The 24573-nt window shown below is 41.0% G+C and overlaps 3 protein-coding genes across 5 annotated transcripts; all 3 read left to right on the forward strand.

Moving 5' to 3' along the window:
* The first annotated feature begins 81 nt into the window (after positions 1-81).
* On the forward strand, positions 82-5895 carry rnf14 (ring finger protein 14). The gene is made up of 9 exons (XM_075486718.1): positions 82-154; positions 765-923; positions 1312-1442; positions 1638-1827; positions 2222-2607; positions 2697-2925; positions 3281-3453; positions 3672-3802; positions 4744-5895. Exons 2-9 carry the CDS (start codon positions 773-775, stop codon positions 4799-4801), a joined length of 1449 nt encoding a protein of 482 aa, XP_075342833.1. The 5' UTR covers positions 82-154; positions 765-772; the 3' UTR covers positions 4802-5895.
* Positions 5896-7340: 1445 nt separating this feature from the next.
* Positions 7341-12750, forward strand: endou2 (endonuclease, polyU-specific 2). The gene is made up of 7 exons (XM_075487301.1): positions 7341-7603; positions 8791-8957; positions 9578-9683; positions 10417-10538; positions 11724-11836; positions 12141-12294; positions 12409-12750. Exons 2-7 carry the CDS (start codon positions 8856-8858, stop codon positions 12661-12663), a joined length of 852 nt encoding a protein of 283 aa, XP_075343416.1. The 5' UTR covers positions 7341-7603; positions 8791-8855; the 3' UTR covers positions 12664-12750.
* A 1996-nt stretch (positions 12751-14746) lies between these two features.
* Positions 14747-24212, forward strand: LOC142401330 (NEDD4 family-interacting protein 1-like). Of its 3 annotated transcripts, none has more exons than XM_075486719.1 (8): positions 14747-14946; positions 16450-16537; positions 17008-17138; positions 20361-20423; positions 20940-21027; positions 21190-21314; positions 21596-21662; positions 23311-24212. In XM_075486719.1, the coding sequence occupies exons 1-8, from the start codon at positions 14917-14919 to the stop codon at positions 23412-23414; spliced, it is 696 nt and encodes a 231-aa protein (XP_075342834.1). In that variant the 5' UTR covers positions 14747-14916; the 3' UTR covers positions 23415-24212. The 3 variants fall into 3 exon arrangements, with proteins under 3 accessions (XP_075342834.1, XP_075342835.1, XP_075342836.1); XM_075486720.1 differs by having other exon boundaries at positions 20364-20423; XM_075486721.1 differs by lacking the exon at positions 20361-20423 and having other exon boundaries at positions 14749-14946.
* Positions 24213-24573: the final 361 nt, after the last annotated feature.

Below are 24573 nucleotides of genomic sequence, written 5' to 3' on the forward strand. Positions count from 1 at the left end.
CAATTCAATCACCTCAGTTCAAACGGTGGCACGGTTTGTGGGTGAAAGTCGAATTGTCGTGCGCTGACTAGCCTGCAGGTGGCGCCGTCCCACAGAGTTGCCATAACAAGAACCGGTCGGAGGGCAGAAGTCACGACTACTTGGGTCAAATAAGGTAGTAAACTTGTTCATTTCAAACAATCGCTCTGTTTTTACATGGTGAATCGCTTGATATATTTGTGCAAAGTGCTATGAAAAGAAAGGTTACCGCAGTTACCTCTGTGGCGTAATAAGCACCACTAAACCACTGTTTACAGCCGCTAAAATTGCTAGCAGGCTAGATGTAATCAATGCTTTCCCAAAGTTGTCAAGCTAGCTAGCTAAACGTATCGTGGTCCCCTACCTACAGAAACGCCGCTGTCAGGTGCCTGTTCTAACGGTGGACAAGTCTAACGAGGTCAAAGTTAATACTTACTATATTGTTGGGCTATAACGTAGCTTTAGCAATAGCTAAGTCCCAACAAAGTTTGGTTATTTGCTTCTACACACAGTACTTTCACACACATACATCATCGATTCAATTTCCTGTGTAGGAGAATTGGTCCAGTACAGAGACTAACCACGTTTTAAAGAATTGCTACACAAAAGTTGAACAATGTTCAACAAACTGTTGAATAGTTTTGGTTTTGATTGTGACTCAACAGTCCTCTCTGACTGACGAACTGTTTGCCATTGCTATTTCTGTTTGTAGTGAATTGAAAGCACATATATAATTGTTATTACAGGAATGTAAATGTCTGAGGATAAGGAAGCCCAGGAGGACGAGCTTCTTGCTTTAGCAAGTATCTATGATGAGGAGGAGTTCCACCGGGCAGAGTCGGCACAGGGGGGAGAGATCCAGCTCTGTCTGGAGCTCCCTCCTGACTTCAAAGTAGTTGTCAAAGGTAAAGCTGTCCCTCAGCCTGCGGAGAGAGAAAAAGAAGCAACTCATGTTTTCTACATTAGAGGCATTTTCCATAATGCTTTAAAGACTACTACACTGAAGATATTCCATAGCTGCATCTTGACCAACAGCACCCAGAATTTAAATGTCCCGTTTAGTTTTTTTCAGGAGCTAAAAGATTATTTCAGATTATTGCATTTTTATTGAGATTGTAGGTTAAATTGAATGAAATTAGAAAGTCTGCATCGGCTATATGAACTCAAAATGTACCCACGTTACGCACTTTTATAGGATTTGTTTTTTTTTCAATTCTTTTATTTGTGCCATAGAATTTGACGGCTGTCAGTCTGATATGGAATATGACTAAACCTCCTATCTGTTTCCGGCAGGAGAGAAGACAACTGAATATAATGTCTGCTTTTTACCTCCTTTGGTGCTCAATTTTGAGCTTCCTGCAAACTACCCATCCACATCTGCACCACTTTTCACTCTCAGCTCTAAATGGATGACCAAAGCTCAGGTACGAGTCGTTCTAATTCATAGATTTCCTCATTACATTACAAAAGCAGACGGCACCGCAGAGACTGGGTTTTAAAAGTGTGTTGCGTTGCCTTGGGAAAGAGTTGCTGGTTTTGTTGGTACCATTCAAACGAAAGCCTCTGGGCGGTCCTGATCTCTGAATACTGATTCCTTCTCTACCGTGCTGCTCCTTCAGATGAGCTCTCTGTGCCGACGCCTGGATAAGTTGTGCGAGGAAAACCAGGGCTGTGTGATTCTTTTCACCTGGATCCAGTTCCTCAAAGAGGAGGCTCTGGACTTTCTGGGCATCCAGTCTCCTCTTGAAGTCATCAGGGGCAGCAGTAAGGGAGGCGGTGAAAGACGGAAAGCAGACTGTACAAGCACAGGTGCGGTGTGTTGGGCTGCGTTTATTGATGCAATTTGTAGATTAGGATGCATCTCTAACAGTGCTACCACCACAGTTTCTTTTAAAATATGTTTATTTCCTTCTCAGTTAGCATTAAGCTGTTAGACGCACAAGCACAAATCCTGTTTGCTAGCGTTGCGCTGCCTGGTGAACTTGCTTTTAGTACCAGCAGTTAGCATTTCATCTCTTTGTTTCTTATGAAACGACAGCTTTTGTTCTGTGGATCACTCAATCCATCCAAGTACAGGAAGCGTCCTCCACCACTTTGCATGTTTACCAAAGTCAGCACATGACAAGATTTTTCCTTCTGTGAGAAAACAGCGAGCTGTCAAACATAAACATTGATCCAGACGTGTTCTTGCTTTCCTTTCCAGCTGTTGCACAGTGCGACAGCCAATCTGAGAAATCCGAGGAGAAGAAAACAGAGCTCGATAAGGAAAAGTCTGAGCAGCACTTTTCATCGTGGTCTCTGCTGGACCCACGTGCCGTCGTGTTGATGGACCCGCGTGCCGACCCCCTACCTCAGCTCCTGGACTTTGATGAGGCGCAGCGGCAGAGGGCGTTTGACAGCAAGGTGTTCTGCTGTGGAATCTGCTTCGTAGAAAAGCTGGGCTCCGACTGTCTGTGCTTTAAGGAGTGCCAACATGTTTACTGCAAGGCCTGCATGACCGAATACTTCCAGATCCAAATACGGGATGGCAATGTTCAGTGCCTTAATTGCCCTGAGCCCAAATGTACCTCAATAGCCACGCCGTCACAGGTAAGATGGTGGAGCAGGAGATGTGCACGTGTGTTTCTGTTCAAAAAAAAGTTACCTACCTTCTCCCTCTGTCTCTCCTCATCTTTCAGGTGAAACAGCTTGTAGATGAGGAGCTGTTTGCTCGATATGATCGCTTGCTGCTTCAGTCCACTTTGGACCTCATGGCGGATGTGGTCTACTGTCCCCGTCAGTCCTGTGGCACCGCTGTCATGGTGGAGCCGGACACGACCATGGGCATTTGCTCAGCTTGTCAGTATGCTTTCTGTACGCTGTGCAAACTGGGCTATCACGGCGTCTCTCACTGTAAAGTCTCTGCAGGTAAAGTCACTGGAAATAAACACTTCAGAACTTTTGCAGTGTTGACACATTTTCACGCAAGATTTTTGATTATGTTTCTACAAACAAAGATGTTACAAGAAAAAAAGAAATGTTAAAAAGTAAATGTGCTGTGAGGCCATCGGAAAAATGCATTTTTCTGTGTGTTGAAAAATATGAGAAATTTAGATATCTTTCACACTTTTTAAGCTAATCATGTCTATTCAATGTGTGAACTGCTGGCGTTCTCTCAGGGACCAACAAAAAACCCTTTTTTTTTTTTATTGGTTTCTCACTTCCCTCTCTGAGTTTTCATTGTGAAACATGTGCTTTCCCTTTCCACTGTCCTGTGCCACAGATGAATTGCGTAATCTAAGAGATGAGTACCTCTCCGCCACGTCTGAAGGCAAAAAGTTCATGGAGCAACGCTTTGGGAAGCGGGTGATCCAGAAAGCAGTGGAGGAATCGTTTAGCAGGGACTGGCTCAATGAGAACTGCAAGTCCTGCCCCCGCTGTGGAACCAATATCCAGGTCGGGCCCCTCCTGATGACAATGTGATAGAACTTAAGCTTTGTCTTCTCACCAGGGGTCTGCGTTGACTGAGGACCATTTTTAATGTGAAAGAGACAAAGCACTTCATTTGATTAAGCTCCCCCAGTGGATACAATTAATAGAAGATATTGTTTGATACTTATTTCTCAGTTGTAGTTATTCATTTGAGTCCTCTCCCTTTGTCCGTCTCTCTCCAGAAAGTGGATGGCTGCAACAAGATGACCTGTACCTCTTGTCGACAATACTTCTGTTGGCTGTGCCTGGGCATCCTGAGCAAAGTCAACCCATACAGTCACTTTAACAACCCCCATTCCCCCTGTTATAACCAGTGAGTGACTGCCGTCTTGTTTATCCACCACTTCACCCACGTAACTGTCACACATGCACTCACTAGGGATGGAAATCGAAAACCCTTTTTTGTTGAGAACCGGTTCCCAGTGTTTCAATTCCTTGGAATCGTTTGGCGATTTTGCAAACGATTCCCTTATCGATTCCAGTGGGCGCAAAAGGCGTCACCACACAACGTTGCGTGGCGAGTCCAGTGCAGCCAGCAGTCAACATGGCGCCCAAGCGGTACAAACACTCGAAAGTTTGATTACACATCCCTAAAAAAGACAACAACAGGGCAACTTGCAAAGTGAATATTTCACCAAAGGGAGGAAATACTACCAACATGCAATAAGTATGAATGAATGTCGCGTTTTCGATCTGCTCCGGACTAACGTTGGTGAATCTGAACCCAGCAACGTTAGCATGTCCTCGGCTAACACTGCAGGTCACTAACTAACTAACTAACACTGCCTATCATGTTAGCGCAATTTGCCTCATTGTAAAACCTGCTGTTAGTAACGGTTAAGGTTAAAGGAATGCCTTCTCAGGCATTACATTTAGATGAAATCATGAGAGACAGAGCCTGACTGGCTCAGAGCCAGAGGCTGGTGGTACTACCCCCAGTTCACGTCTACCTCCAGCTTCTCCTTTCACCAGAGCAGGGAAGAGTTAAATTACTCAGGCCAGGATAGACGAATGTGGACCTCACCGTTGTTGGGTTTGTAAGGCCATGACTCGTGTTACTTCTAAACTAAACAAAGTCAATGCTAATCGACCGGTTTGTTGTCCTTTTTCTCCAAATAAGAATCGATAAGGGAACCGATAAAGAACCGAATCGTTAAGCAGAAGCGAAAATGGAATTGGAATCGTAAAAATCTTATCAATTCCCATCCCTAGCACTTGAATGTGTTGAATGCGTCCTTGTTTTGCCTGTTGCAGACTTTTCCAGGGTGTAGATGTGGATGACGACGACTTCTGGAGTGACGAGGAGGACTGACACCGCGCCTCGCCGCTGTATGCACCATCTGAACGCACTTTATCTCTCACGTAACCATCACCTCATCTGTGACTCTCGCCATGCCTGAACGATGCCATGACAAGCACCAACTCTGATACCACCCTTTATGTTTGGAATATGATCAGGTGATAGAAAAGGTAACATGACATTCGATACCTGGATGAATGCTGTTCATAGTTAGTTCAAATAGGACATGTGTCATTTATCTAAGTGATTAATTTAATGAAATTCTGCAGTCTGGGATGGCATCAAACAGATGTAGACATTTTGATCAAGTTTCAATGAATCTTTATTTTGGTTGTGAGCATCAGACATGAACATACAGCACTTAAAGGTAGTTGGTACCACACACCTTTTGAATATGACAATGTCATAGGACGAAAACTTTGGAACTCAAGGAAAACGCTTTGGAGGTTTGCAGCAATCAAGAAGTGATAGTGGAACCGCCGAATAAGCTCAGTTTGGTTAATTCAAGATGCTTTTTGGTCCCAGTTTGTCAGCAATTATGTCATTTTAGGGAAGATGAGGACCGCGAGTTTCCACCTTTTTTGTCATCCTACCACTCTGACGAGATAGATTCTGTCACGCGCCAAACGTATGACAGCAAGCTTTTCCTTGAACTTTGGATGGATGATTATGTGGTTTCCATTATTTAATTAAGACAAGTTCTAGTTCAAGAAACACTCAACATTAAAGCACCAGAGGTTTGTTACTCACCTTCAATTCCAAAAGTTTTGTTGTTTGCTTCAGCTTTAGGCTTTTCTGAGTTGATGAGCAGAATGGGAAACTTCTTCACAGAGTATACTCTGTACTTTAAGAGTTGTAGGATATGATTATCATGTTCGAGGCAGCAGATCGTTTGCTGGGATTATGATGACTGGTCCAGGTAAATATTGGAAAGACTAGTTGTTCAGACACTGTGGTGTGAGAAGGAAAGTCTTCACTTGGTTAACAGGTTTGGTTTCCCTTTTTCTCACCAATCCAGGCCTCTTGTTGCTTCATCTGACGTTTCAATTCCAGACATACAAAAACCCTGTTCAATGCATTCATGAAAATAAATGTTTCTGTTACCATTTTGTGCTTTTTATTATTCATGCGTAGCTTTTCCCTCCCTACATGCGAGTGCTGACAACCATGCACTGATTTACACACACAAAACGATTGAAGAGAGGGATTACGTTTTTATTGAATTCTTTTTATCGAGGGAAACTACCAGAAGCGAATCACAAGTGGTTTGGGCTGGCTGGGATTGTGTGTGATTAGAGAAAAAGCGTTGCGTAACCCACCGCATTGACTCACGAGGGCTGTGTGTATCAGTGTGAAGGGGTGAATGTGGCTTGTAGTGAATAAACACTTTTCAACTGGTCAGCTTGACTCCAAAGCTGCTATAAACAGTCCATTTAGTATTTGTAACTAGCAACAGTTCCCTAAAACCAACTGTCCGAGGCCGAAAATAACGTTTTCATCCGCTGTGGGATGGAGAAGCATTTTACTGCACGTGTTCATGAGTACTTTGAGTTGTTGGTCTCTATTTTGCTGACAGAAAGTTTCAGTGGACTCTGTTTTTCCTCAACAGTATTCCCATAATCCTCAACAACAAAGCAAAAGCAGGTGCTCAGAGTGTTTTGGAAATATGTTTTTAACAAAAATGCTTTGAGGACCCATTGATGTAAGTATTACAGTCTTTCTCTTGGTACTTGGTTAAAGAAGACATAAAGCCCATCTTCTTGGGACTGACCCTACAAGCTCGGCGCAACTGTTCTTTAAAGTTTCTCCCTTCCATCCAGCCACTGATGTTAAAGCTCAACCAGGTGTGAAGGGGAGCATCAGCACACAGCCGTTGGAAGGTCTCACCAGTGATGCTTTACTGGGTTTGGGTCCAAACTAAAAGTTCTTTGTCTTTGTCCCCAGCCTGAGATCTCGAGAAGCCTGCAGAACGTTTTCACCCAGGATGGCTTTATGTTTTTCTGTATCCATCTTTACCTCGATCCCAGCTAGCCTGCCAGTCTCTGTTGCACAAAATCCTCCCCACAGAGTGACGGTATTACCGTGTTTGACTGTAGGAATGGTGTTAATGAGGGGATGTTCAGTGCTGGATTTCCCTCACAAACGCACACATTTGGAGTTGTGGCCGAATAGTCTAATCTTATTTTATCAGATCAGATGATTCTGTTTCTTGTGGTCCCGTTCAGCTTGTCATGTAACCTTTAGTTAGGAAATGTGTATACATGTAGCCTTTACATACAAATATATATTTTTCCCAAAGCATGTATTCTTAAGTCAATTTAAAGCAGAGCAATCAGAATTTTTCTGTTTTGTTTTCTCAGAGGTTAAGTTGACTCTGAGCACCTAAAAACATCTTGCTACCTGAAATATGACCCTTGTTTCCCTAGTCATTCAGAGATTGTGCTGTGACAGAGAGCGAAACAATGAAATACTAAAGAAACAAAGAGCCAACATTTTAGCCTGAGACTGAAAAGAGGCAACATTGTGTACTCCCTTTGGCCAGAGTTGCTGACAGGGGATAACCCTTTAAAATGGCCCCTCTCTCCTGCCCTGTCCTGTTCCATCCCCTGCCTCATGCTTTCTGTTCGCCATACAAGCTAACTGACTGACTGACTGACAGCATACTTACTATGCCCATCACAGACACCTGCTGTCAGAAACACAGGAAACCAGCACAGGCACAACCTGCCCAACACTGAGAAACTTCCCTAAACCTCACACCATCCATTACTCTCTCCTGGTTCCATAGGAGCAGGACCAGATTGAAAACACCAGGTCAGTAGATTTTCATGTGGTGGCTGATGGTTTGCGTCCTTTAGAGCTCCAATGGCCAAGCTCTGTAAGCTCTCTGCTGTGAATGTAGGACCTGTTGTCAGCCATGATTTTTGAAAGCCTCACTGACTGCTGGGGAAACTGTTATATTTTTAGAAAGCCGAGGACCGTCTCTGTTAAGTCGTCAGCCCTGTGAATAAATGTCTCCTGATTGGATGTAAAATATGTGCTATTATATTTATCGAAGAGGCAGATTTTAACGTTACATCATTCACATAGTGGCTTTCTGTTTGTCTTAGATTTTTAGTTCTAAGATGAAAAAAAAAGATTCTAGGTGGTTTTATGAGTACTTAATAATGAAAAATGTTAAAAATAAATAAAAGCTGGATGAAAAAGATAGCAGAAATTGGAAAGAAATCCTCCTTGTTTTGAGTATGAACAGAATACCACAGTCAACCATTATCATTATACAGTATTTTGACATTTCAACAGTCTTTGTCATCCCTTAGAAGGCGTATGAGAGAAGAAGGTAAAAGGAGTGTGAAATGACAGATCAGTGATGTTGTGGAGCTCAGTGTCAGCAAACCCTGCTCGCTACAGAATGAGGCTTTAAACGCCGTTTTCATTTTGAGTCGGTGTCTGTGCAGATATGTGAGGAAAATCCTGAAAAACAACACCTCTGTTCACAAAAATAGGATCTTTGCTTCCTGCAGCACATCACTGAGCACCTTCCCTTTTCTCTCAGAAGCTTTTGTATTCCGCTCACAGATGATTTGTCCGCTGGAGCTCGGTCGAAGTCAAACTCTGCTTTACTCGCTCACATCACATATGTTGTCTGGGGATAAAAACAGAAAGGCTAAATGTTTTCATTATGTGTTTTCCAATCAAAGACACAACCTGAAAGGATTAAAATTAATCCCCAATGATGACTCGGTAACTTTTACTTGTGAGCTGAACTTATCTAAACCAATAAGAAGTTAACTACATTCTAAACTGCCATGGAGTCGTCAAATTTCTTCGAACGATGGCATTGAAATGAAGTAGACGGAAATATAATATAATATAATATAAGGCTGCTTTATTTTCATAGTTTAGAATACACGTGCTTCCTTATATTGTCCACCACTTAAGTACAGTGTACAACATCCAGAGTTTAGCAGAGGTTTCATTATCGGCTCCTCTCGCATCAGAAACAGACGGAGGCACAACCATCCACAGCAACTACAGGACCAGGAACAGACAGAGCAGTCCTATCATGACTGAGAGTGACAAAGAGCTGTCGGCCATAGTGCAGGAGCTATGGGACAAGGATGTCAACAGACTCACACCTGGAAAGGACTACAGCATATCTCTGCAGGTGCACCACACACACACACATATATATATTATTTTATGTGTTATACATGTATATGATCTGGGACTCATTTATGGATTTTTTTTTTCTACCTCGTGGTGAAAAGAGGAACCTTTAGACCTACTCTTCTTCCAGAAGATGTGAGACAGGCCTCAACTCAATGTTTAAATCCAGGCTGAAAACAGTTCTATTTAGCTGTGCATATGACACCTGAAAGTATTTTATCTGCACTCTTCACTTTTAAATGAATGAATGAATGATTATTTTTAATGGGTTTTTTATTTTTTATTTCTTTTTAATGATTTTATTGCCTTCCTGTGATTTTATGTAGCTGTAAAGCACTTTGAATTACCTTGTGTACGAATTGTGCTCTATAAACAAAATCGCCTTGCCTTGCCTTGAAAAACTTGAGCTGGGATTAGAAGGAAGAATTTTTGTAATTAAAATAGGCTTTCATATCCTAACACAGTGGCAGTGCATCTGTCTAGCAAGTGTAGCTCTGGATGAAGGCAAATTGTATCACTGGAAGTATTGGCTGAACAAGTTCCGATTTTTTTTTTTCCCGAGTGAAACCGAAAACAGCGAGGCTCTGTCGTGACTTAGATCTGCTTTTCCTTCTGCAGGGCAAAGCTGGAGACAGCATGGGCATCGATGACAGCACAGAGAGAGCAGGATCTCCTCTGTTTGTATTTGTCGATGAGAGTATTTTCAAAAAGGAGACATTTTTAGGTAAGTGCCCGAGCAGGGAAAATATTTTGGGGAATTGTACCATCAGTCACTTCAATTTATTAATCTTGAATTCTCGGTGGCTTTCACTTGTTACTCAGGGATGATTCAGCAACATTTAACGTGGATGCAGCACCAGTGTGTTACTGCCTATTACACAGCTGTGCCACCAACAATGTTTGAATTGATGTGATCTGTCTCTCTCTTTCACGCCAGTTTGCTACTATCTTCCTCATCAACTTCCCTTAAATTAAAGCTGCTCCATCCAATCCCCCCACGTTGAACAGTGTTATGCTGTGTAAGAGCACAGAGCAGTGTGCTGGGTGCAGAAACTTTTTCCTGTCCAACCACTGCTGGATCACGCTTCCCTCCCGCAGCTTTTTGCGCCTTTTTACCTTTTCATAGATTTATGGTTTATTGCTCTTCAGACAAAGCATTTCCCTTGTGCAGAGCTGTACACGAGGCTGAGTGAATAAACAGGTGCAGAATGGACTCTAAAGGTGAAGTCCATTTAAATAAAGAAAGCTTTCCCTTCTCCTTTTTTTTAATATGTATTTTCTGTGTCACAAATTGGACTTTTCTGATTCTGTTTTCTAGCTTTGCTTAATTGTCCTTATGCTATAATTGTCATAATCTCCGTGTTTCTGGGATTTGGACAGCTTTAACCACTCCATAATATTTTGGCCCACCGTGAACAAAATCCGTCTCTGAGAAGCGCTTGCATTTGTTTCTGCAGCCTTCATCTCCCTGCTGGATAACTATGTGAGTGACACCGGTGAGCCTGAAATTGTAACTCCGGAGGAGGAGGCAGAGAACCACAAGTTCCTGGACTCCATCATTCAGACCACCACTATGAAGGTACCCGGGAGGGAATTTGAAAAATAAAGCAAACTAACAAACGACACCTCAGATCTTGGGCACACTCACTGTACAAATCTTTTGTCTGTTCCAACTCCTGAATTGTGTTTTATGGTGAAGGGTTTGATGTCTCACTCTCAGTCAGTTCAAGAAAACAAGAGGCCATTACATGAATAGTGTAACTAAAAGGCTACGTATGCTCGCTCTGTTAGCATCTTTGTGTGGCTTTATCATGGACCGTATAAGTGATTTTTATAAATACTTGAATCACTTTAAATACAGTCCACAGACTGCAGTTTAAACACAGTGATGGAGTTAGCACGTTTATGTGACAAAAAACAGAAAAGCGGCCAAAATAAGACCAAAACCAAGTCAAGTCATTACAAGAACTTGAAATTTAGCACTGCTTATCCTGATGAGGGGAGAGCTTTGCGGCAGCGTCTGAACCTCCTGAGGTACGTCAAATTTGATGTTAATAGGGTTATGGAAAAGGAAGTATACCATAGCATTTGAATGTAATCCCTATAAAATGTTTATTCTTACGAATTGTCGATGCACTCAGACTGTAAAATAGGTCTGCCTAGCTTGTATTATTGTGGTTAGGCATGCACCCCAACTTTGACAGAAAAACCACTGACCTGGCAACCCTGTTCACTGGCGCTTTGAGCAAACTGCAAATGTCAGCATGCATAGATGCTTAAAATGTCAATACCACTGATTCTAAAGATATGAAGCGTACCATGTTTACCACCAAATGTCACTGTGTTACCATTCACTAACTGGCAGATAGTGGCAGTTAGCAATTGGCAAAGGGTTTTGGACATGAACAACAGTACTGAACAAACAGATGCATTCTTTAATCTGAATATTTTCTTAATTTATTTGAACAATCTAACTCAGTTATATTCCCTGTCTGGTAACCTGAGTGATTACTATGGACCAGCTGAAGGCACTAAATTAAAGTTAATGGATCGGTAAAACCTTAGGTGTTAAACATGAATCAATCCAATACTTGTTGGGACATTTCATTACTTTCATCTCATTGTTTTTTCTTGGTTTCTTGGATTTTACTTTGCAACTCTGCTCTGGAACCATTTAACCGAAAGTGGTTTGTTATTCTACACTTTGTAATAATTATTAATCTGTGGTTCAAAGTGGTGGACCTGACTCGTGTATGTTTTTAAGACAGCCCATAGATACCTGGTGAAGAAAAACCTTTCTCCCGAGAATGAGAAGGAATTCAAGGAGCAGCTGTACAGGATCTGGTTTGAACTCTATGCGAGGAGAGGATCCAGCAGGTGGGTGGAATCTGGCACCACATCTAAATATAACCTCACCTGAGGAATCTAACACCATGATGGTAACCATGCTCCTGAGAAACTGGCTTAGCATAGCATGGAAGCAGTTATAAAATACCAACATGAGGAGTTCCGTTGTGGCTAAAATGATGAATGTATTGAGCTTTAGGTGTGTGAAATTACACTTTTCTTTTGTTTATATCAATATATAGACAGTAAAATCTCTCAGAATAAAGCCAGGAGTCAGCATTACAGCATGCGGGCCAAAGTATTTGTGCTCTGATGTTCTCCTCACTGCCTCCAGGCCTGACTCTTCAGGGTTTGAGCACGTGTTTGTCGGTGAGACAAGAGGTGGACGGTATGTCATTGGTTTTCACAACTGGATCCAGCTCTACTTACAAGAAAAGCTGGGACACGTTGACTATAAAGGCTACAGTGTCAGTGCTCATTCACCCCAGGTACTGTATGCTGTTATGAAGTGTCTGTGGCTAAGATGGACCAAAATGCAGTTTCCAATATTATTCAACATCTGTCATCGTTTGACAAACTCTTTTTTCCCCCGTTCACTGCAGCCTGATGAGAACAAACACATCCTGGCGCTACAGTTCAGCTGGAAGGACGGTATAAAGCCCAAGGGAAGCATCTTCATTGGTGTGAGTCCCGAGTTCGAGTTAGCCCTCTACACTCTCTGCTTCCTCACCTCGCCCAACGAACGTGTCAAAGTCCAGTTCAGCTTTTACGAGGTGGAGATTGTTTGCCACCATCACAACCTGAAGCACATAGGTACCACCTACCCTGTGCTCATGAGGTACCATAAACCTCAATAACTTGACCAGAAATCCATCAGTGCTTGCACACAGTGCAAGTGTCACGGGTATTGTTGTTGTCTTTTACAAAAGATACAATAAAAACTCTCCAGACCCTGCTGCATTTGTTTCTTTTTGTTGCCCATTCTGAGAGAACAGATGAATAAATGAGGAAATATTGTAAAAATATCGTGGCCACTTGCTACAGACATATGAAGACTGGTAACTTAGCTGAAGTTAGTTATAAGTTGGATATTCGACGGACATTCGCAAAGCCACTCCAACATTTCAAGTGCATTGGTATTGCAGATTTTACAGTAAACACACGGAGAGGACGACTGAAGCGTGTTCCAACTTCCTGTTTTCCAAATAAAAATGTGGGATATTTAAAGTGTTTAAAGTTATTGAAAATTATGAACAGATGTAAAAATAAAAGGTGTATCTCATGCAGCCAGTGCAATTACACGATCCCACACTAATTTGGAGTCAATTGATCACATGACCTGGAAGCTATTGAGCTAAAATGCTAATATTTACATAAAAAATTAATAAAAATTATGAACAGATTTAAAATGTAACAATTAAAGGTGTATCTCATGCAGCCAGTGCAGTTACATGATCCCACACTAATTTGGAGTCAATTGATCACATGACCTGGAAGCTATTGAGCTAAAATGCTAATATTTACATAAAAAAATTAATAAAAATTATGAACGGATCTAAAATGTAAAAACTTAGAAATAAAATAAATATAATGAAAAGGGAAAACCTAAGGGAAAATAACATAGCAAAGGACACACGGATAAAACATGATGAAAAACACGCAAAAAACACGAAAACTTCGGCGTTCCCATAGAGACTCTCTGGTTCCCTGAGCTGCTTTAAAGGGATAGTTCGCCTCTTTTAGCTCATTTGAGCTCAATTGCTTCCAGGTCAAGTGATGAATTGACTCCAAATTAGTGTGGGATCATGTAACTACACTGGCTGCATGAGAGACACCTTTTATTTTCATATTTTACATCTGTTCATAATTTTCAATAACTTTACACACAGTGGCTCGTCTCTGCTTTAAATATCCCATTTTTTTTATTTTAAAAAATATTTTTTAATTTTGAAAACAGGAAGTTGATACACGCTCCGTGTGTTTACTGTAAAGTCTGCAATACGGGTGCACTTGAAATGTTGGAGTGTTTTGCGAATGTCTGTCGAATATCCAATTTAAAACTAACTTCACTGAAGTAGACTGGTAGTGATCTCACTCAGTTCCTATCTCAAGATTCTATTTATGCGCAAAAGACATATTTAAACAGTTTTAGAGCCCGATTAATTTTTCCTTCAATCCTTTTCATCTCGTAAAATCTTTGAAGCAGGAAGCATCCAAATAATACACTGTGCATACATAGGTTGCTTGTTATAATCATAAATGTGAATGCTAGTGGCTCAGAAGCGTCATGGCCTGCATAGATTATTTGATTTCCCCAGCATATCTCCGGATGATATGCCGGAGAAAGCCCTCATACATTCTCCGGAAGATGTGAGTTTTTCCTCATTTACCTGGCTAATGCCATGCTAATGTGTAGCATGTTAGCTCCGAGTGGTTATTTCCCTTTACTTCGAAGGGGGGCGGCACAAGGGTTTGTTGTGAACATGTCGCAAATCACTTTCCACGTCAAGTTATCGAGAAGAGGAGAAAGCGAATCAATTTGGATTCCAAAATTAAAGCGCCTGCACGTTGATCTGGAAACTACGGAAGAGTATTAGGGCCAGGCATAAGAAAAAATATTTATATTTTGCCTGTCGAGATTAATGTCACCATGTCGAGAATAAAGTCGAAATGTTAATCTCGACATTTCGACTTTATTCTCAACATGTCGACTTTATTCTCGACAGGCAACATATAAATATTTTTCTAATGCCTGGCCCTCATACTCTTCCGTAGGAAACGTACATGGAGAGACATGAGAGAGAATTGACTGAATAGAAAATGACCTGCATATTTCCTAAGTCATTTATGTTTGCAACGCTTTGCATTTACGCCTCAGTGTTTGCTGTGGGTTTCACAAAGCTAAAAAGGAAGCGGCGTGTCTTTGCCACGCCTCCGGTGGCTTGACTGGCTGATCAGCATCGAGCTGCAGACACAGAAGCTGCTTCCCGTTGTGACGGGGACTGAGCTTTCTGTTAACGCCGTTATATAATTTCTGTCTGTTGGGTGTCTTGACGGGCGCGATCTTTTCCGGTTCTTCAGTAAAAAAAAAAAAAAAACAACGAAGCGGAATGGCCGAACCGAGCGCCAGATATCAGCAGGTTGGTGACAAAGACTGTGTCGATTTAACAGCAGTTAGCCGTTTACTCATAACATGCCTCAGATGTGCGCAGTTTGGTATCATTCTACTAAAATACCAATGTGTCTTCTGCATTTGGGAGGTTAAGCTACTGTTGTCTAAATGTCGTACTCGGTTAATGTCGACGTGACGAGTCTTATTTCCATCCGCTGAATCTTGCTAAAGGGAAGCTACCTGGCTAACGTGGCTAACATTTTAGTCATATTCTGCTTCGTAAGCCGCTCCATCACACCCTTCATTGTCGGCTCGGGTGTTTTTTTTTCTTCTCTGTTTGTGGGCAGATAAATGTCGAGTTGAGCTTCCCAGCTAACCTCATGTTGGCCGGTTGGCTCAAAAGCGTCATAACGGCGAAAAATATGCGCTTGACATTAGGGTAGAAGATGAACTTCAGCAGAAGGTGTGTTGGACTGGTCCTCTGCAGGATGACACTTTGCTAAATCTCCCAGCTGACCTTCTTAGCCATGTGTCATCAGGGGAGAGTCATCATTTCTGCTCATGTGGTTCAGAGCAGTGAAGATCAAGGACCTGAAACATTCAAACTTTTCACAAATGTTATTTACTTATATTGTGTGTCTCTCCGGATCTGATTCCTACTGTAGTTTTTAAACTTTTAAAGTCATACATCTGTCTTTTACACTGGCTTCCAGTCAGTCACAGAATAGATTTTAAAAGCCTGCTGATGGTTTACAAATCCCAGAACGGTTTAGGCCCAAAATACATCTGTGATATGTTCAGAGAATATAAACCCAGAAGAGCTCTTAGATCCAAGGACTCAGGTCAGCTGGTCCAGTCCAGAGTCCAGACTAAACATGGAGAAGCAGCATTTAGCTGTTATGCTGCAAACAAGTGGAACAAACTGCCAGTGGAGATTAAACTTTCACCAAATGGAGACATTTTTAAATCCAGGTTAAAAACATTTCTGTTCTCATGTGTCTATGCATGAAATCTGCACGATATCTTTGAACTTATCCAGACTGTTGCTTGTTTTTAAATTCATTTAAATGATTTCATTTGTTTCTCTTTATATTCTTTTATGTATTTTAATGCTTCTTCCACTCCCTGCTGCAATGCTTTTATTTTATGTAAAGCACTTTGAACTGTTTTGTACATGAAATGTGCTATATAAATAAATTTGATTTGATTTTATGAGACGTGTGTTCTCTGGAAGTAACTATAATTTCGAAAGAAAGTAAACAATATTGAAGTATTCCCTTTTTTTTTTTTTTTTTTTTTTTAATAATAAATTTGCTTTTGTGAACTTATTGTCGACGCACCTCTGTCCACTAATTTGGGGTTGAGGAACATCTCGTGTTTTTGTTGGTTTAATTTATTGTTTGAACAGTTTGTCTGACAAAGAAAATGATCAATTCTTAACATGGGACACCCATTTCAAATGGAGAGCAGCCAGTTTGTTCACATTTGCTGGGCAGCTTTAACCCAGAAGTGCTGTGTCCTCCTCTTACAGTTGCCCGATGAGGAGGATCAAGAGGAGAGTCCACAGATAGCAGCTGATGCTCCACCTCCGTACAGCAGCATCACTGCGGACAGCTCTGGTAAAACCTTAGCCAGATGTTTCCCTGGTCATTTTTAATGGTGGCCTATTGGGAAATTATATTTGTGTTGTTCTGCATAGGGGATGGAGGCTGAGATAACTTGTCCTTTTCACAATTACTTAGACCAATGAATATATATATATATATTAATAGTGCAGCGTACACTTTGCAGCACCAGTACTTTGAATAATATTGTGTGAATAAAACAAGCAGACTTGAGATGAAAGCTTTCTTATTGTGGAAACTGTGAGGATTGGACCTTTAAGTCTTGGCTACTTTATTCAAACGTTCACTGCTTCTGCTTAGTCACTGCTTGCTGTCAGTGGTGATTAAGCTGTTTAGAGGTTGTGTGAATGTTTTAGAACTCTAGACTTTGAAAATCCCTTATAGTTCCTTGACATCAGTTTCCCAGCATGTAAAACTTAATATTGATTCAACTGAAAGCCGTGTGTTGTTTCCTTTCGTTTTAGCCTACTTTGACTACAAGGACGAAGGGGCTTTCCCTAAACCTCCGTCATACAATGTAGCAACTACGCTACCTTCCTATGACGAAGCAGAGAGAACTAAGGCCGAGACTTCTGCTCCCTTGGTAACTGGAAGAGTAAGTGTCCCCACCCTCTTGCTTACATTCTGTATAAACAGTTTCTTTCTCTCTCACACACACACACACACACACACACACACACACACACACACACACACACACAGAGACTGTGGGTTGTTCTCAACACTTCCGGAGTTCGCTGCAAGGCAGGAAGTGTTTTACATCTGCTGTGGAATTTTTTTCTGTTCTTCAAACAGCTGATTGTGTCCCTGATAGCGTGATTTGAATAGATCAAGAAGAATGTTTATTAACAATCAGGTTAAAGGGAATCAAGTTCTAGTTTTGCATATAATGATCACAGCCAGTGGCTTACTTTGTAGGATTAAAGTCTGAGTAAAGCAGAAGTAAGTCGACATGCAGTTTGTCACGTCATAGAAAAAATTAAAGCAACCCAGGAAAACATAAATGATTAAAACAATCACTCGGTAAATAAAATTAGGTTTCAAAGTCAGAAATGAGTGGTGCTGAAGGTGCGTCTTTTAACTGAAGCAAACTGGTTGGTGTAACATGACAAACACACACTCCAGATATTAAGTATCTTGTTATCTGTCACACGTGGACTAAGTTGTCAACATTTTTAAATTGCACAACTTGCGCTGTCATGGTATATCCTACCAAGAATTCAACAGAGGTTTTGGCTCAACTTGAGCAGTTATTGTTGTCCGTTTATCCCCACTGTCTCCTGTAAAAGTTTGTAAAAATGAGGCAGGTGTTGGCTATGATCCTTAGCTCTCCACCACGATGGCTTTTGCACAAAGTCAATACACTACATATCCACACCTTGTAGTTACACCTAAAATATTAGGTACACTGCAGTCTTTCCTTTACAATGTGATGCTGGTTTTTTACTTTATTAATCGGTTGGAAACTCAAGCACATGCTTGTAAGGTCGTTTCACGTGGCCTCAATCCATCGAACAAAAATTATAGTACCTTCAACATCTGCACTGCTGCTTATCAACTTGACTCGTGAAGAAATTGATTTGTTATTCATCACGTTATTCTTCGTTAACTTAAGTAAGTTGCCCAAGTTCTTCAGATTCTGGCATCCAGATAAAATGCATTTCTATGACGTGTCCGAGATCTCTTATTTTAGACCTAAACAGAAAATCATAAAAAAAAATCTGTTGAATGGTCCAACTCTACAATTAAGTCACACATAGCTGTCACTGTTGTAATGTGTTTTATTGACTTCGTCTTTAACTGGAACCTGATATTACATTTTTGTTGCAGGCCAGATTCTGAATGATTCACTCAGTAAATGCTATATTTCCACATATTTCCACAAAAATAAATAAATAAATAAAAAAAGTTAAGCCAGCTGGAAAATGACAGCTCAAAGCAGACCTCTAGTGGCCACTGTGGTGTATGGCTGCTTACTTTTCATATAATCTGGGTGATCTGGAAGTCACATTGAGTTTTGAAAGTTGTTCCAAGGTAGACCAGGGAACAAAAATATTTTAAAAAGATGCCAACAATCAGACAAAAATAACGCTATAGCTTGCAGATGGGTTGTGACTGTGTTTTCTGTAAACTTTGGTGTAAAATTCAAGCAGTGAAAATTTTAAGTTCCTCTTTCCAGCCATTTCTACAACCCTACTTCTTAATAAGTTGCCTCTGAACTCAACAGGCCAGTACAAGTAAGTCTCCCAGTTTCACAAATGGACATATTAAGGCAAGTGGTAGACAAGTGATTATCCTGTTCTGCGAGGTTAAATGACTGTTTTCGTTTACAAAGACTAAAAGCTGTGTGACAAGAGCCATGACATATCTGTAAGCCTGTTATGCTTATAATACGACTGATTTTACCACAAGGCTTGATTACATACACTAAGACCAGTCTTCTATTTAAACTGTAATGCAGAGGGACAGTCAGAAATTCTGAAGATATAAAGACCGAATTTACTCAATCAACCTGCTTTATGAAAAACAAAAATAGCTGTTGTTTTTATGCATTCTTCTGAGGATAAAAAAGTGCAACGTATGTAGCCCAGATGCTATCCAGCTGCATCTTACAGTAGTTCTGTTGCAATAACAGTAAATCTGTGACACTGTGTTATTGCCAGGCCCACTGCAGGGGATGAGAGCTACTGCCTGCATGGCACCGTTCACTTTTTTCTTTTGTCATCATTTAACGTACATGTACTGAATGTTAGATAAACGTCTGCTAAAAATAGTATTGGTCATTATTTAAATAGGTCATCGGGCAGCAAAGCCTGAACCCTGTATAAATCATACCCAGGATCTTCCCGCCTGGCTCTCCGTGGGGCTGAGCGCGGGGTAACTAAGGACGTGCAAGATTCCATCGCAGTCTGGGCCTCTCGGAGTTTTACCCCCCGTCTTCCACTGAAGGTCATTGCATGCAGCCAACTCTTATCCCTTTACTCCTGCCTTCTGAGAAAGCAAGCGGTTTTGGAATAATAGCACGTTGAACATGACACTATAGAAATAAAACCAAATGGTTGTGTTAGTTTGACCAAAACTGGACTTTAAGAATACATGTAAAGATGTTGGTCCATAGGAAATAACACACTAACACACCAAGAAAAAATGGTTGGGATGGAATTACTCCTGCATGCATGCTCTGAAGTGTAGGTCATAAGTGTATATTAAACAACCAAATTCCCAATAAAGTTGTCACAAGTCTCATTGACATTTTATTGCTCATTTCGGCCTCTTGAAATCGTTATGGTCAGTAGCAGCTCAGGTCATTTAAAGCTGCTGACACTGAAACATGCTGTATAGAACACGGCTGGAAAACATGGCCGCACAACAGTGGCTTTAAAATGAAGGAGCTGTGGTCCTATGAATTGAAACTTCTCGGGACACATTCGTGGAACGGGCCAAACTCGCAGTGGCATTATATGAGGCGTATAGATGGCAGAAAATGTGTGAAGTAGTTTGAAACCTTGAAGCTTTAGAAGTTCACAACGTGAGATGGGAATTTCTACTCGACTGTACATGAAGTCCATTCAGCATTTTGGCTTAAAAAAAAAAACGTATTTGATTAAAGCACGACAACACAATATGCAGTTTAACTGCAGTGCTGGTGGGGCAGTATGGCAATGCAGGATATCTCCATACACAAGAAATACGATGGCTTACTGCACAATCATATTAAACATGGATAAACAGACATTGTGTAACTCACCTGTGTGGTTTTTGACTTTGTGCTTATTGCTGGTATTGTTTTCTCTGCCACACATCGCCTTGCGCTCAGCAGCAGCCTCAGCACAGGGAACGTCTGGAGACTTTTGATGATGTTATTCGGAGTTCACTGGAGGTAACTTGGGGGAGAGTGTGTGTGATGAGAGGAAGTGTTATTGGTCCCAGTTTGGTGAAAACACAAACGTACCTACACTGTATGTGCTCATCATCCCACCCTTCCTGTGCGTTTGAGCCGTGCTAGCTTATCCTTAGTTGAAAGTTATACAAGATGCCCACGTTCTGCTGATGTCCTTCGTTGAATCTGACAGAGGTCAGATTTTAGGGTAAAGTCACTTAACTAAGCTTGCTGTGTTGTGTTGTTTCCATTTGTCTGTCAGTAGTTTACATATCTTTGTTTTCAGCAAAGTTTGGTATCCTCTAGCAAGTGTTTGCCCAGGCTTAATCACAATCCGCCAGTATAAATGAGCTGGAATGAAACCTTATCAAAATGATTCAATTAAGCCACCTGTTGGCTTGAATTTCATCATATTTGCAAAGTAAAGCGCTGGGAAGCTCTGCTACTGTCCATCTTTGCTGCAATAACATTTTTTTCTGTGATTAATCTTTCTTTTTTTTCCTTTCTTCTATTAAGGAAGAGGACTTTGTGACCAGAGATGATTTTGAAGATGCTGATCAGCTGAGGATAGGAAATGATGGAATCTTCATGCTCACTTTCTTCAGTTAGTTTTCTTATCTAACTTAATTATTCTTTCATTTACTTGGCCTAAATCGGTGCAGAGAAGCGCTTTTACATACTTACAAATGTTCCTGTTTTTGAATGTTTTCCCTGTTATGACAACCCTGCCACTCACTGTCTTATCCCTGCATCTCTCCATCTCCAGTGGCTTTCCTGTTCAACTGGATTGGTTTCTTCTTGTCTTTCTGTCTGACCACCTCAGCAGCCGGACGCTACGGGGCCATCTCAGGCTTTGGCCTCTCCCTCATCAAATGGATTCTCATAGTCAGGGTACATGACACAAAAACCAACATCACACAGCGCACATGCAAGCACATAAAAAGTGGTTTTCTGTACACACAAACGAATGAAAAGCCCCGAACATCACCGTGGTATTTTAATGTCATCTCTGTGGTGGTTGCTTGTTGGAACTGAACTGTTTCCTCAAAGATCTCAGGGGGATTGCGCTGCTTTCTTCATTCACTTTTAAAATGCAAGACTTGTTTGAGTGAAGACAGCGCAGGCCAAATTTATTCTAACCAGTCATTTCTGTTGCTGTGCTGGGGTTGTAGTTCTCCACATACTTCCCTGGTTACTTCGATGGACAGTACTGGCTGTGGTGGGTCTTCCTGGTGTTGGGTAAGTAGCAAACCTCTGAATTTAAATTAATCACATGGCTTAGTCCGGATTATGATACATTTGAGCTGTCTCCTGAGTTTAGTCATGCCATTGCTGGGGTGTCAAATACTTGATAGATACTACAGAGTAATTGGAACAGGATAGGTAACATCAATGGGAATAACAGGGCGGACGGTATCATTTGTACAATACAAACATCTACAAATATATTTTTAAACTTCTAAAAGATTTGGCCCTCTCTTTTGAAACTACAAGTATTTTTTGGCGCACGGCTTAGCATCCTTGACTGCTTACGGGGGCCTTGGTACAGCCCAGTTCCAGTTCAGCCCATACACACTCTGCTGCAGTTGAGGTCGGATAAATTAGGTACTGATCCAGATCAACTTGCCTTGAGTAAAAGTCACAAACGTACCAACCACACTCCTCACATGCTTCGTATTTAAGAGGAAAAAAACTTTATACCAACAAAATATAAGTTTCAGGTGGTAAACTCAGATGGGCTGCCTCGGTAATGAATTAAATTAAATTACTTCGGCACAAATGCAGTATAAGATTATATCTGAGGTTTGCATGTGAAGGCAAAATTGTGTGCTAATCGGTTGTTGGAATCAGTGCAAATAATGGAATACATATTTTTGTCCTGCGGCATCAGATGTTGAGGGATATGTAATTTGAACCACGTTGGTTGAGCAGGGAAACATGTTAAATGCGCAGGCCAGGGGGCATGAGGGCTGGGACTGGGAAATGCTGCAGTACAATATGGTAGCAGCACAAACCAACATCAACAGGTGATAGCTGGAAGTTCCTGTTTCTGCTGGAGAAGGACGGGGGTTATCTGAATCGTACGCCATCCCTTCATTCGGAGGAGTGTGACTCCACAGAGTTCCAGTCGGTCACAGACGGGCCTACAAGTGTCTCTGAACTAGCATTGTCACCTGTGGCTGAGCTCCAGGAAGTATCCATTTTGCAGAATTTTTCTACAGAGCCAAAATGTGTCAAACACATTTCCTTAGGTTGGTCACACAACGGACTAACACACATCTCTAATTCTCACCAGATGCGTTTTGGGCGCCTCACTTGGCAGTTGATACTGGACAGCTGCGTCTAAACCTTTCACAGATTTTGTATGGAGTCAAGAGGGCTTCATACTATTAAAATAAAAGCATCTCTCCCTGAATTGTTGACAAATCAAAGCAGTTCAGTGTAAATATTTTGATGAACTTATTCTACCATATTCTTAAGAGGTTTTTGACCTCTTAACTTCTGGATCTGTCCTTCTGATGAACATTTAACGCTTTTGTACTGCATGTAGGAGTTATGGCTGTGTTGAACTTAGCCGTTTCTAACTTCATACATTCATGTTCCTCTGTTTAGTTTGTGGAGTAGTCATAACAAGGGCAATAATGACTAGTCCCTGAAGGTCTCTTGTATTGATGCTATCCCAGTTGTCACAAAAGTTCATTAAGTTATCTTATATCTCAAGTTCAGATCCATCAGTTTATTCTGTTTGTCCAACTTCATCTGATGGTTCAAAAATGTTTTTCCATTTATCTGCAGGACCAGGTCCTGACATGGACTTCTAGTATTGTTGTTAGCTATAGGAAATGACTAGTTCATAGTCTCATGGCTTCCTCATTTTGCTCTTCAGGCTTCTTGCTCTTTCTCCGAGGATTCATCAATTATGCCAGAATCCGCAAGATGGCTGACACCTTCTCTACTCTCCCCCGCACCCGTGTCCTCTTCATCTACTGAGCCCACAAATGACCAATTTTGTTTTTCTTTTTCTTCATCTTTTCAGTGAGACATATTGTTTGTTATCCAGTCAGAGAGGTAAATAGTTTTTTTTCCTGCTGCTTGATGCAATTTGGACAATGAGACCTCCGTTGCCCCCTTTTTGGTATAAAACTAGGAAACCAGTCAAACCATTCAGTTGTTAGCAGTGAACTATGAAGTGCTTTATACATTTATTAAGTGTGTAATGTTTAATTGAATGCCTTACTGTTACATTACTTGTTGATAGCGGCAGCATGTACTGTTCTCCCATTCAGCCACCAGGGGGCAGTCTTGTTTGAGTTATTTTTCACAAGCCTGTTCTCTTTTGTACAGAAAAAAGTGTTTCTCAGCCCAGGGGTCAGTGAAAAATTTGGGGGATTTTAAGTTGATTTACTCAATCCAAGATAAAACATTTCAATTTAATGTGCTTTCAACCTCTCCCAGTGCTGTATTAACCTTGTGAAAAAAATATACATTTCAGGTAAAATGTAAAGGGAAATTTTTTGCTTTTTTCAGGAGCTGATGTCTTATAATTAAGCTCAGGAGTAAGGTGCTCCTAAATAATGTTTCCTCGTGTATTTATAAACTGTCCATACATTTGCTTTTTTTTTTTTTTTTTTTTTAAGTGTTACACATGCGTATCAATACAAAACCTGCAGGGATGTTCAGGCTAGTTGGGACCAGAGCTTTTTGGGTTGACTGACAGTTGATAGTCTGTTACTGGACTGCGATGTACAATTGGACACTTTTGGTCAAATAAATAATTCCGACACCCTATATCAGGCACACCTATTTTTGTTTCCATTGAGGTAAGGGGGAAACCGTACAGCCAGATGGGTTTTGGAATCCCTCCAAGAGAAATGAAGGCAACATGTCAAATAACAGAGTTAACAAGTCATTTGGTTCTAAGTTAACACGGGTTACAGTGAAAGTGAAATGTTCAGAATAAGAACATCTAAAATGCTTGGAACTAAACTTGAAAATTATACTTTTGTGTTAAAGATAATAAGCTGCAGGTAAAAATGCCACATGGTGTAATAAATGTCCAGCAAGCTCAAAACCAAAAAGTTGGACAAAATGAAAGTGCTTTAAAATAGCAAAGAATTGTTAAAAGCTATTTTTCATCGCAGGATTATTT

Source organism: Odontesthes bonariensis, chromosome 16, assembly GCF_027942865.1.
Source record: "Odontesthes bonariensis isolate fOdoBon6 chromosome 16, fOdoBon6.hap1, whole genome shotgun sequence".
Lineage (NCBI taxonomy): Eukaryota > Metazoa > Chordata > Actinopteri > Atheriniformes > Atherinopsidae > Odontesthes > Odontesthes bonariensis.

Excerpts from the sequence above, each read along its gene's own strand:
- rnf14 (XM_075486718.1), top strand. The coding sequence starts at position 773 with ATGTCTGAGGATAAGGAAGCCCAGGAGGACGAGCTTCTTGCTTTAGCA. Across the intron at positions 924-1,311 it reads CTTCAAAGTAGTTGTCAAAG|GAGAGAAGACAACTGAATAT; the intron begins GTAAAGCTGTCC and ends TGTTTCCGGCAG. Across the intron at positions 2,608-2,696 it reads CAATAGCCACGCCGTCACAG|GTGAAACAGCTTGTAGATGA; the intron begins GTAAGATGGTGG and ends CTCATCTTTCAG.
- endou2 (XM_075487301.1), top strand. The coding sequence starts at position 8,856 with ATGACTGAGAGTGACAAAGAGCTGTCGGCCATAGTGCAGGAGCTATGG. Across the intron at positions 8,958-9,577 it reads ACTACAGCATATCTCTGCAG|GGCAAAGCTGGAGACAGCAT; the intron begins GTGCACCACACA and ends TTCCTTCTGCAG. Across the intron at positions 12,295-12,408 it reads TCAGTGCTCATTCACCCCAG|CCTGATGAGAACAAACACAT; the intron begins GTACTGTATGCT and ends CGTTCACTGCAG.
- LOC142401330 (XM_075486719.1), top strand. The coding sequence starts at position 14,917 with ATGGCCGAACCGAGCGCCAGATATCAGCAG. Across the intron at positions 21,028-21,189 it reads CTTCATGCTCACTTTCTTCA|TGGCTTTCCTGTTCAACTGG; the intron begins GTTAGTTTTCTT and ends CTCCATCTCCAG. Across the intron at positions 21,315-21,595 it reads AATGGATTCTCATAGTCAGG|TTCTCCACATACTTCCCTGG; the intron begins GTACATGACACA and ends CTGGGGTTGTAG.